General features: G+C 48.0%; 1 protein-coding gene across 4 annotated transcripts in view; it reads right to left on the minus strand.

Annotated features, from left to right (window-relative positions):
• Positions 1 to 1,007: 1,007 nt before the first annotated feature.
• The window catches only part of STX6 (syntaxin 6), a 49,566-nt gene continuing 38,496 nt past the window's right edge, over positions 1,008 to 12,077 (minus strand). The window contains exons 7-8 of one of the 4 annotated variants that reach the window (XM_028121514.2): positions 11,034 to 11,128; positions 1,008 to 3,344 (exon numbers count right to left, since the gene is read on the minus strand). In XM_028121514.2, the coding sequence (XP_027977315.1) occupies positions 3,331 to 3,344; positions 11,034 to 11,128 (109 nt within the window). In that variant the 3' untranslated portion in view covers positions 1,008 to 3,330. Of the gene's footprint in view, positions 6,842 to 8,399; positions 8,821 to 11,033; positions 11,129 to 12,077 lie in introns of those variants that run through there. The other 3 variants (XM_028121510.2, XM_028121513.2, XM_028121511.2) reach the window with 3 other exon arrangements.

The raw sequence follows: 12,077 nt of genomic DNA on the forward strand, positions 1-12,077 counted from the left end.
CAGTGGAGTCAAGTGCTGGTCAGTCCAGAACCCTCAGCCTTGTAGATGCCTGCCTTTTCCGCCTGTCCACACGACACAGTCCACGCTTCCTCAGGCTGGGGTGGGGGGCTGATTCGCTTTTATCAGGGAGCACATTATACATAACCATTTCTTCCTCCTAAATCCCCTCCTCCTCAAATATTAACTAGAACTCTCAAAATAAGCACTCATTCCTCTAGCAAGGCTGGTTATAGGTTGGTCTGCGTTAACCCTCCTCGCTGTTACATTTGGGGGGGAAGTCAAACTGGGGACTCACGAAGCACTGATGTCCCAATTTCTGTGCTAGGCGCCGGGGGCACAGTAAGTAGCTCTGCCTCTCATCAGCTGTGTGACCTTGAGAAATTGTGTCCCAGGTTCCTCATCTGCGCATTTGAGATAGTATTAGATGAGGAAACTTCACTATTTCATACAGCCATTTTCAGTATCATCTGCACTAGTACGGACGAAGTACCTAGACCACCGCCAGGCACATAGAAGGTGTTCAGTTAACAGGAGTGAGGAGGATGATGACAAATGGAATGATGAAGGTCTGTGTCCTTAAGGAGCTTATGTAGCCTCGTCACCTTGTCCCACACAGAACTGAAGGCAGGTTCTTTCAACTGCCAACTGGGATGGCCAATATTCTTGTTGGCCAACACTTCGGTGAGGGGGAAGTAAGACTCAGGTCGGGTTTCTCTGCTCCCCACACACTCCCTGTCCCAACTGAAGCTGTGCTGTATGGTATTTTGAATACATAGTGTGGTTATTTTGGGGTTTAATAATTCATGTGACTTGCCCAAAGAAAGCCCAATTTATAATTCAGACCTTCTAACGGCCACACACTTTCCTCCCCCCAAAGGTGTACGCGTATGTCCGTGTTTATTAGTAGGGGCAGAAGGAGGGCGCTGTGTGTGGGTATGAAAGGAAATAAAAAAGACAAAAACCAACAGAACTTAAACACAACAAAACAACAGCCCAAGACAAGGTCATGGTCTCTCCATTTCTCTTTTAATACTGAACAGTATTCTTTGTACAGCTGTAACATGATTTCAAGAGCAGAAGTAAGAAACATTACTAATAGACTTCAGGGTGTAAAAATACCACTTTGAAAGACGGCTAGTTGAGATTTTTTCTTACACAAGTATTTTTAAAAAGTTTTCAAGTTTATTGTGTCATCAGTTTGTTTAATGTCAGGATTACACACAAAGCTGTGGAAGAGCTTTTATTATGCAGGGAGTAGCCTAAATTCCACGATGCAGTAGCAGTGATTCTGAAACTAGACTGGGCGTCAGAACCCCCTTGGAGGGCTTGTGAACACCCCAGAGTTTGTGATTCAGCAGAGCCGAGGGGAGCCACGAGAACCTGCATTTCTAGCAAGCTCCGGGGCGATGCTGCCGAGGCTGGTCCCACACTGCACTTGGGAGACCCGGCCTGCAGAAAAACAACGCATCTACCTGTGGCGAGGGGCGTAAACTGGCACCAGGACCACTGGGCTCTTCTCATGAGGACTCGGGGGAGGGGGGGGACCATCTGGAAATCACCCAGGCATTTGCAATTCTAATCTTTGATCTCACTTCTTTAGTTTGTACCTTCCAGTTATTTAAAAATGAAACGCTGTAGGTTATTTATCCCTCGAAGAAAAATACAATGGTTTCATCTTGCTCAGTACTGCCAGGTATTATACATTTGATTTTTCCATTACACTAATTTCTGATTACAAATGAGCCAGTGAAAGCATATTTTTCCACTTACAAAAAAACGAATCCACAATCATTTACAGCTTGCTGTCTTTGGCCCTTTCCTGGTTTCCAGGCCGCCCTCACCCAGGGCGTTCTCCCAGCCTGGGTCGAGCTAGGACGGAACCACATCCAGCTTACAAGCAAGTTCCAGTAACCCATCCTAGTGGGGGACACCTGGCTGGCCTCTCCCTGCCCTGCACAGATACTTTCTTTTCCTGAGGACTAGGACATCTGCCTCTCCCAGGGCGCACTTTACCCACAGGGTTGCAATTCCCGTTCAGGAGCAGGGTCTCAGCTAAAGCCCACTTTCTGCAGAGCAGACAGAACAACGGTGAACGTGGTCTCAGCCCAGGGCTGGCAGAAAGCCCGGCTCGTGCGGAGCGCCCGGCTGACACGCGGCTACACCACAAGGCCCGAGCTTTGCTCAGCGAACAGTGAGGCCGGGGGGTCTTATTTCAATCACCCCCTGGATAATTGAGTGGCTTCTGGGTTTAAGAACTCATAACCTTTAAAAAAAAAAAAAAAAAAGGATAAAATACACTTTCTCACAGTGGACCTGTGCCAAGCAGCCGGGCAGGTGACCGGGACAAATCACCCTCTCAGCACAGTTCCCGTCTACACAGCCTTGGGGAAGGGCATTTCTAGACAAAAGTCACATGGGAAAGAAAACAGCACCAACACACTAGCTCATGTCGCAGGGAAACCAAGTTCTTTTTCTTCCTTCCCCGCCTCGCCACACACTTGTTATCTGCAGAAACCAGATCATGAAGAAGTGCCGCCTAGAGGTAGATGGCAGCAACACAGCAAGACCCCCCCGGGAGCTTTCAGAGCTTCAGTGTTCATCCAAAAGCAAAAAACACCAAATGGCTGGGGTGAGGGGTGCGCACGACAGGTCACTACCAGCCTACCTTGTTACGTCGCTGAGGTCGCTTGTCCCTGGGACCAAGTCCAGCATGCAGCGCCGCAAATGCCCCCCGTGTCTGTTGGAGAAGCTGAGCTGGGGGCTCCAAGGCCTTCTGAGGGCACCGTTGGGGCTGCTGACCCCAGGAGCCAGCGAGCCTGGGGTTTTGGCCCCGCCGTGAGTGACCAGGCACTGGGCCTCAAGAGCCAGAGCCTCGGAGCTTCTCTGCACTGCTCTTCTCGTCTGATGGCTGTTCTACTCGGAATTCTCTTGATTTTCTGGACCCGACAGCCGACGGCAGCTTCGCAGTGAGCGTCACAGCAAGGGGCCCACGGTGAGGCCGGCGTCCGCGCTTCCATAACGGCCAGGCGCAGGCCTTGCAAGAGTAAAACCTCCTCACTGGAAGCGCAAGCATGTCCGTGAGGGTCGGAAGCTGGGTTAAGGACAGCTAGACAGGTCAGCCCGGTGCAGCTGCCGCAGCTGCCCCCCACTCAGAAGCAGAGGCCCCGGGAGAAGCCCGCCGCTGTGCCCCCGCCGGCCACCCAGGGCCATTCACTAGGCACCATCTTCCTGCATGGACTGGACGGGACAGCGCCACAGGACGGAGGGGCTAGAAGTTTGCGAGCCCTCTGGTTTCCCCTCTCTGCTCTTGATGGAGAAAGAACGTGCTTTTCAAAAGCGTTCTTCTGAAAAAATAAGAAAGACATGGCAGCTAGAGGAAGACAAAGGGAGGTAGTGCATGCCGTGTTTTACAACTTGCGCTTCTCGGGCCGGCCCGCTGCTGTTCTGCTTCCAAGTTCATCCTGCAGCACGAGGCGAAGCCAAGCAGTCTGAGCCCACTGAGCTGAAAAGCAGCTCTTCTATGTAATTCAGTTCCTAGATCTTCAAATGCTGTGAATTCTCTAGAAAGGTAACGGTCTCACTTTATAGCCAGGGAAATTACCAAAAGAAAGATCTTGGCTCTGCCACCTTCACTTACAGAAGGTAAAACACTTCACAGAGACAGATTTCTGTTGGAGTTAGACTAGATTTCTCTTCACAGCCCTGATTCTCACGAGGTGAGAAGGAGTGGGAGTTGCCAAGTGGTTGGCTACCAGACCCATCAGTCTGTTTAACTCTGGCTAAAAGCAGAGAATAATGGGCAAGCCACCAAGTTTCTCCCCCTTCGGCTCTGGCGTGAAGATCCTCGTGTAACACACACGCTGCGACTTCCAATTGCCACCCAGCAGCGGGCACCCACAGAGCGCTGGGAGCACGCAGTCCGCACAAAGGCAAGATGAAAAATTAGGACTAAAAACTAAAGGTATTTCAGTTTTCCAGCTGGATCCCCACTCTGGCAAACTCTCTCAATGGTTCATTCCCCCCAATCTACCCCCCAAATCAGCTGATTAGAAACACGTTCTTCCAATAAACCGATAAACGTAAGCTGAGCTCTCCTTGTATCCATCATATTCTGCCAGTTCCTTAGAAATGATATGTGTCGAGGTGCAGAGGCTGCAGGAAAAAGCCCACACACTGCAGGATGTGCCTCTAAGCAGTGCAGAGGGTCACCAGGGTCTACTTCTCTCCCCATTCTACGGGCAGGGGGGCCACGTAGGTGCCCCCAAAAGCCCGGCAGTGTTAGGATCGCTGATGAGGAAATACTTATCCTCAAAAATCAGCCTAAGCCCCTGGCTTATTCCCTCGGACTGCCCTGGTTTGCATTCTGAGCGGAGACGTCTATAGTGATGCCCACTTCGGGCACAACAGGGTCAGGCCATGACCATGCTGGCGGGGCTGAAGCTCTGCTGGGGGCAGAGCTGGCGCGGACAGTTACGGTAAGAGGCTGCCATGTTAAAGAGCATTCCTTCGAGGCGCGGAGACAGGGGCGGTGCTTGTATCTTAAACTTTCTCCTCCTAAATAATTCCCTAGTCAGCGTCAGCGGGAGTCTGGTCTACAATAGCCACTGTTTAGCAAACACTTGAAATTAAGTGAGGTCATCATGCCGATTCTAAATCTATCCAGACATTTAGTAATTAAGTCTCCGGGTCACAACACTTGGCCCCCCCACCCCACCTCAGGGAAGCATCGTACTCATTAATGACCAGGCATGTTCCCAACAAGCCCCACGGACACACATGACAGTTAGTTGTGTGGGGCACAGTAAACCTGATCATAGCAGGAGAAGAGCATGGCTTTTAAATGGCATGATCATATAGGTCATTAGGCTGCCAGCTGCCTCTGGTAATGCGGATTGTGGATTACAGTACTGAGACAAGGTCCCCATTTATGGCGAACAAAGACCTATACGTTTTAATGCAAATCTAAGGACCATCCCTGTTCTAAGTTTAGAGAAGACTATTTGAATGAGTCTCAAAACTTGTAAAACAAATAATCTAGTACCCAACGTCTGAAGCCCTTTGTAGTTATTTTTTTTGCTAACTTGAAAAAAATAACTTATTTATATATCAAATAGAGTTGAGTGTAAACGTGGATGTCAACCACCCTTTTAGTTTTATAAATCTGCTTTTAGCTTTCATTAAGAGGCAGATTTCCTTACCTACCATGATCCTAGCCATGAGAAAATACCCTTCTTTAAAAAATTGTTACAAATATTTATTAAAAAGTGCAATTCATAAGTCAGCTGGGCAAGTACATTATTGCAAATCACAAAAAAAGGGGGGGGAGGAAGCCCAAAGCAAATAAACAAAAAAACCCCAAGAAATACAGACAAAACATGAAAAAAAGGAAAAAAAAATAGAGTGTGCTGAGGAATGGGCCCCAACAGATGAGGAAACAGGAAGTCAAAGCTAGAGCTCTATCCAGACATTGCTGTGCTTTCCAAGTGCAGAAGGTGGAGGGGGAGTGGCCCCTGCCGCAGGGCTCCGGGTCAGCTGCTGCTTCAACATTGGTGACGGCATCGGGGAGGTTATAAAAATATCCTATAGACGCTGGGATGCTGGAGGTGTTTAAAAAATCGGAAGCTTGAAGTTTAGCATCTCAGCAGTTTCAGCTACTAAAACTCAATTAAAGCATCCGTTCTTTAAATTTGGATTGGCTCAGTTATTTGGATGATTAAAAAAAAACTGAGTCGTCATCTTAGGGGGAAAAAAACCCCACCCAAGTTCACCTACCCATTCTTGCCATTACTCACAGGGTAAGAAAAGTCCGGTCCAGAACTAGTCTTTTTGGTCATTAGGGTTTCTGAGTGTTGCTACACTGCCAATGTACTAACCACCCCCCCCCAATGCAGAGTGCCACAGGAATGACCTAACCGGCCATGAGGCTGGCCCCGGATCCAGACCACCCAAGTGTGCGGCTAAGCTGCACCACACAGGTAAGGGGCATCCTCAAAATACAAGGTGCACCAGGATAGCAACATGAATTTGGCAAGGCTCTGATCTCCCGCAACCTCACCCACCCTTCCCTCAGCTGTGCAAACCCTGGGTCCTGCTACCCTCTCCTCCCTTCGGTTCAAGCCCCAGCTGTTAGCACCCCCAAAGCCTAGTGCTTTCCGTTATTTTTCATTAGTTATTTCTACCACAGAATAATGAGCCTGGAAAAGCAATTTTATCCCAGCACTTATCCCTGAAAAATGGATCACTGCATCTTCTGTCACAAACTGCTTCTGGGCCTTGCGTCCCCATTAGCAACCAGCTCTTGGGGGGGCCAAGGGCTGCTGCCGCAATGGGAAATGAGACCTGCCCGGGAGCCCGCACTCCTGACGGCGCTCTCGGGGATGGGACAGCGGTGTGCTGTCTGAGCTGGCGGGGGTGGGGAAGAGCTGCCAAAGATGGATGGAATGAGCAATAGCAAGCGCTAGTGGAGTCTGCAAACTTTTCCGGATTCCTCAGAGGTTGTCCCGGGGGCCCGAGGCCCCAGAGGCAAGCAGTGCCGAGCCGTCCTCAGGACAGGACAGGTGGCCCCGGGAGCACAGTCATCGCTTCCTCTTCCCAGCGGCCCTGCCAGCACCGGGTCAGAGCAGCTATCTCAGTGGTGGGGTCACAAGGAGGAAAGTCAGTGCAGGCTGTTTTCCAGAGAGGAGTGTGAAGAGACGGCAACGTTGGGGTGCTGCTTCCCGCCTCCCCCGGGGTTCGTGAGCAGGAGGAGCCGCGCCGGGCCGCCGTCACAGCACTAAGAAGAAGACCAGCACGACCACCAGGACCACAAAGAGGATGGCGATGGCACACCACTGGCGCCGATCTGGAAGGCAGGACACAAGGGTCAGCGCTCACGACTCCACGCTCCCCAAGGTACAGTCACATGCAACACCCTGAAGCAGAGAGGGGACAGAATGTGCACACGACGGGCGCACAGAGGCTCTGGAGCCTGCCTGGGGGGTCGGGTATCCTGGCCTGCTCCGTGTGTGCGTCCACAGTGCTGCCAGTCTCCTGAAAATGGGCCTCTAATAGTACTGCTTTGTGTCTCAAGCGTTTCATTAAAATCTGTGGCACTCAGCTTGCTGCTGGTGAGTACCACGTCCCTGGAAAGGTGTTGGCATCGGCGTTATGGATCAAAGCTCGTTTGCTTTCATCTCCTACCGAAGTCAAATCATTTCATTCAACAACAATCAGTGAGCACTAAGGGAGGATGGAGAGAGGATAAAAGCGCCTGCTGGTCACTTCAAGAAGCGAGGAGCTGAAAAAGCAAGCTCTGAGGATCGAGAGCATGATCAGCACTACCCCACTTAACCAGTAACTTACACAGCTTACCTGTAAAGGAAAGTGGAATGTCTTCTCTGAAACTTCTGCACCCTACCGATACTTGAGGACAAGCACTGGAAGCGAAGTGGTTAGAGTCCATCCAAACGGCCGAAAGCAAGGGGACTTGAGGGGCAGGAGGGCCCACACAGGCCCCAGGGGAGACCTGGCTGCACCCACAACCCTGACCGTGGGCTCGTCACGCTGCACAGAGGCTGCCTGGCAGGGCTTTGTGAGCGTGAACACGAATACCCTCGCACACTCTGGGCTGGGCCAGGCCAGGCATGGGGCCCAGGATGCCTCCTTAACTTGTGTAGGTGTAGAAAGAACACGCGGTCCTTCCATAGACGGGTCCTGCATTTTCCACAAAGGGTCAGACTGACAGAACAGGATTTCACTGGCCTATAAAAATGTAGTTCGACGGCCAGAAATGATCACTCCATTTAAACAGAAATATAAAGGTATACTGATTCATCAAAAGTTTATTGGAAAGCCTGCAGATTGTGGCATATACAATTGTGGCATACCACAGCGAATGAGACTCACATTACATAAAGGTCTGAATCTAGGAAAAGAGATTGCCAAACTTTCTACAAAGCAATGCTAAGTCCACAAACCAAGGACTTAAATTATTTAAATGTCATGGAAAGCACAATCTTAGAACCAGCCAACAGACAGCCACCAACGGACAGTAAGCAAAGCAAGTACCTTCTTAGTGGTGATCACCTTGTTCTACTTCCGATGTGCTAGAAATTCACTTAGTAAGTGTGATTAGGGCAAAGACCCCAAGTCTGTCGGTTCCTTATCTGAACAGGGACTAGTCCAATGGGCATGGGAGGCAGAATCGGCCTATGAGATAATAATCTGTTTATCACTTCACTGGCCAAGAAAACTTGAGTATCTAGGATTTTTCATCTATTTAAAAATGTTTACGATAATTTAAAAACACTCTCACTAAAATGATTGATCAATATTCTTCCAGGACAAAACAGTCAAGGTAATTGCTTCCTAACCACCCCCACCCCCCAACTTCATACAGATCCCTGCCCCTCCCCCCATCCTGCCATTCTCAAACCCAGATTCCCAATATTGAACTGGTTTTCTACTTTTTTTGGCTTTCCACCAGCCTCTACCCAATCCCCTCCTACCTCCAATCACTCCCTCTTCCCCAACTGCATTAAACAGGGGATTTTCATCGAGAAGTTGGGTCACACAAGCCAGCACAACCCAGGACCGCTCTTTTAAAGCCATCTTCCTCTGCAGTGCTAAGCTGCTGCTTCGAAGCAGGAACCAGGTAAGCTCTGGGAGCTGTTACCCCAGCTGACTTCTCCCCAGAAGGGGTGAGTACCAACCACAAAGGCTTCTGTGCTCTCAAGTGAAAAGCCTAACCAGCTTGGCAAGGTCAAGACCTGTTTCAAAAAGATAGGAACAAAGAGAACTCCAATGGCAAGTTTTTTCCTCCTTCCAGTATATTTTTCTTCCCTAAAGAGAAAAGAACGACAACAGAATTTTGGAAAGTGAGGGGAAGAAAACCTCTGTTATCTACTCAAAAGAATATACTTCCCTTGGGTCACTCGAAAAGGCGGGTGTGGCACCCTGGCTGATCTCCATGGAGCAGCCAGCCGCGGGGAGGGCAGGTGTCCTGTGCCTGCTCACTGACTGCCTCATTGAACTTCAGTGTGTCTTAATATACTTTAGGTAGAGACTGAAAGGTAGTGAACTTGCCCAAAAGTTATGGAGGTGAACAGAGACAAATACAAACTGCCTTGTTGTCAAACTGAAGCCAGCACCCCCGTGCGGGAGCCCTGAGTGAGCTTTCTTTTGGGAGCGAGCAAAGATTAAAATGAAAACCCCAGGCAAGCTGTCCAAACTGAAGGGTCTTTCAGGCTGAATGCTCTGTTTCCTGGCTCTTTTTCTTAGACAAACATAACTGAAGTCCCCACTTTGCTCCCCAAACTTTTCTTTCAGGATAAAGTAGAATAAAGCATAAGCAAGGCTCAGTGTTATTTATACACACTGAACGGCTTATCACAATGCAAGTACTTTCCTCAATTATTCATACCCGGAATGCTGAGAAACAAAGACACAGTGCATCTTTGTTCTTTGCTCTTCCCCAAACAAAACTGGTGCTGAAGTAGCTACTTGACTTTGTGACTAATACATACACTAGTGAGAGGCCTGGTGTTTCAACTTGTTATATAATACTTCATTAAATTTTTTTTTTTTTTAAAGTAGAGGGGTGAAGGTGGGAGAGGAGAGAACACAGAGGAATAAGGAAGGCGGCTTTGCAAACCTTTCTCTGAAGTGTGTGAAAGATGAACTAAGCTGGTGCCTGCTTTCGGCAATGACTTGTTAGGAGCATAAAGGTATTTGTCCCTGGAGAGAAAGAAGGAAGTCTGGCTATGAGCTTCCCTCTGTTTTGGATCTAACAGGTCCTTTTCCCCGTAGGGCCATATTCTGCCTGTCTTACTATTTTTTTAAAACATAAACAGTAAGAACTAATATATGGGAGACACTGTTAAACACTTGTACATTAATTACTATTATTTCACATTTAATCTTCACAATGATCTTCAGAGGAAGGCATCAACCTATTTTTTTACAGATAAGAAGCTGAGCCCCAGACAACTGTTCTATAACTTGATTGTGAGTTGAAGTGCTGGAAAGTAAATATACATTTGTATTTAAGTCTCAGCTCAAAAGTCCGAATTATTAGACCCCGTAACACAGACCTGATGGGAGGAAACCCAAAGAATGACGTGTCAAGAAAGAGGGGAAGTTCCAGTGTGGGAGCTGGGTGCTCTGGTTCAAGGACATCTACATCACCTCAAGGAGCAGCTCAGGTCCTCCCTTCACCAAGCCATCCCCACCAACTAAAGAAAAAAGGAGATACTGGATTTTCCTTGATTTAAAAAAATACTATTTCTGGGACGCCTGGGTGGCTCAGTTGGTTTAGCATCTGCCTTTGGCTCAGGTCATGATCTCAGGGTCCTGGGATCGAGCCCCACGTCAGGCTTCCTGCTCAGTGGGGAGCCTGCTTCTCCCTCTGCTTCTCCCCCCGCTCATGCTTTCTCGCTCACTCTCTCAAATAAATAAAATCTTTAAAAAAGAATAAAATATTATTTCTAATGTACCAGGGGAGGTGGGCTGTTGCAATAAAAACAAATAGTCATTGGAACATATCTTCCTGTACAGTGACTGATTTGAAAACTGTTACTTCTTCATCCCCATCCTGATGCAAACCTGCTGGAGTATTTCACTATGGATTTAAATGAACACCATTTAAATTAGACCTGTAAGGCCATCTTATTCTGAAATGGTAGGAGTTTCTCAATAAAACAAAGTCAGTCCAGGAGAAACAGTAACTGGCTTCTTAATTACTGTTTTATAATAAGTTCCCTATTTTGGCAAGGAAACAGAAAAAATAAAATTAAGTAAGAAAGGATTTTCTAATTGCAAAGAGAGTTGATCCACCAGGAGATAAGCCACCCAACACCACCAGCCTTGTGCGGTGGGGGAACACAAAGACCACTTCTCAAGTGAAGGCCACAAACGACAGACAAGGCCTGTGCATACTAGTCTTCCTTCTCCGACCGGAAAGCAGGAAAGATCTGAAGGGGCACGCCTATGAGAATTCTATAGACCGTGTTTCTAGAATTAAGTAGGAATTCTTAAGCTTTAAATACCATACATACCACTGGTCATGTGAGATACTTTTGCAAGTTTCTTCATCACATTGTCTAGCCGAGACTGAGTGCTCTCCAACTCATGAGAAAAATCATCCAACATACTAGAAAGAGAAGCAGACACAGAAGGGTAGCTGGTCAGCACAAAGACTTGGCAATACGTTGGCCATGGAATTAAAACAGGATCTACACCTCCATTTTAGCAAACCTAAAACCGGTAATTTTGCGATTCAAGTTCGCAATCTATTATCCAAAATCCTTAGCACAAGATATGTTTTTGATTTCAGAATTTTGGGGAATTTTAAAAAAGTACTAAGTTACATGTGCTATATATTAGCCAACACCCTCAAGCAGGGTCCAGGGCAGACCTCATAATCAAACATGGTAGTATTTCTGCAGAGAAAACTATGAGGAATCACTGCTGCAGTCAATTCAGGTCAGGTTTTTTGTAGTAGGAACTTGCTGAAAACTTTTTTTTTAAAGATTATTTTAGCACTTTCTAGACTTTAGAATTGTAGACCAGGCAGCGTGGACCTGACTATATAGTAACACAAACTCAGGGGCAGTGCAGCACACGTGGAGGAGGCTAAGCAAAGCCCGACAACCAGGCTCTGCCACTTGCTTCCCTTGTTACCTTGACAAGGCACCCCACTTTGGCACTGTTTCCACATCTGTAAAATGGGGTAGCTTCCCTGCCAGGGTCTTGTGAGCACCAGGTCATAACACAAAGCGCTTTAGGGCCAACAGGAGTTAAACACGCTTAATTGCATGATCATCTCCTTTAACGCGCTCTGTGCTTTGTCACAGAGCTGGGAGGCCGTGGGACTGACACTCCTGACCGTGTGCACTCCTGGTCTACACGTGTACCACACAGAAGTCAGTGTTTGCCCGCTAAGAGAAGCGGCTCCAGTAAGCGAATAGTATTTGCTGTCCACAGTGCAGCTGGGAAAGAAAACACCAAAATGCTCTTATTCCAGCAGTGTTTATTTCATAAATGACTAAACATTCCAGACTTTTCAACTTGGGATTAACATATGATTATCCCAAAGAGTG

The sequence above is a fragment of the Eumetopias jubatus genome, unplaced genomic scaffold, assembly GCF_037043125.1.
Source record: "Eumetopias jubatus isolate StellerSeaLion01/CBP00866 unplaced genomic scaffold, mEumJub1_p1.0 scaffold_12, whole genome shotgun sequence".
Taxonomy (NCBI): Eukaryota; Metazoa; Chordata; class Mammalia; order Carnivora; family Otariidae; genus Eumetopias; species Eumetopias jubatus.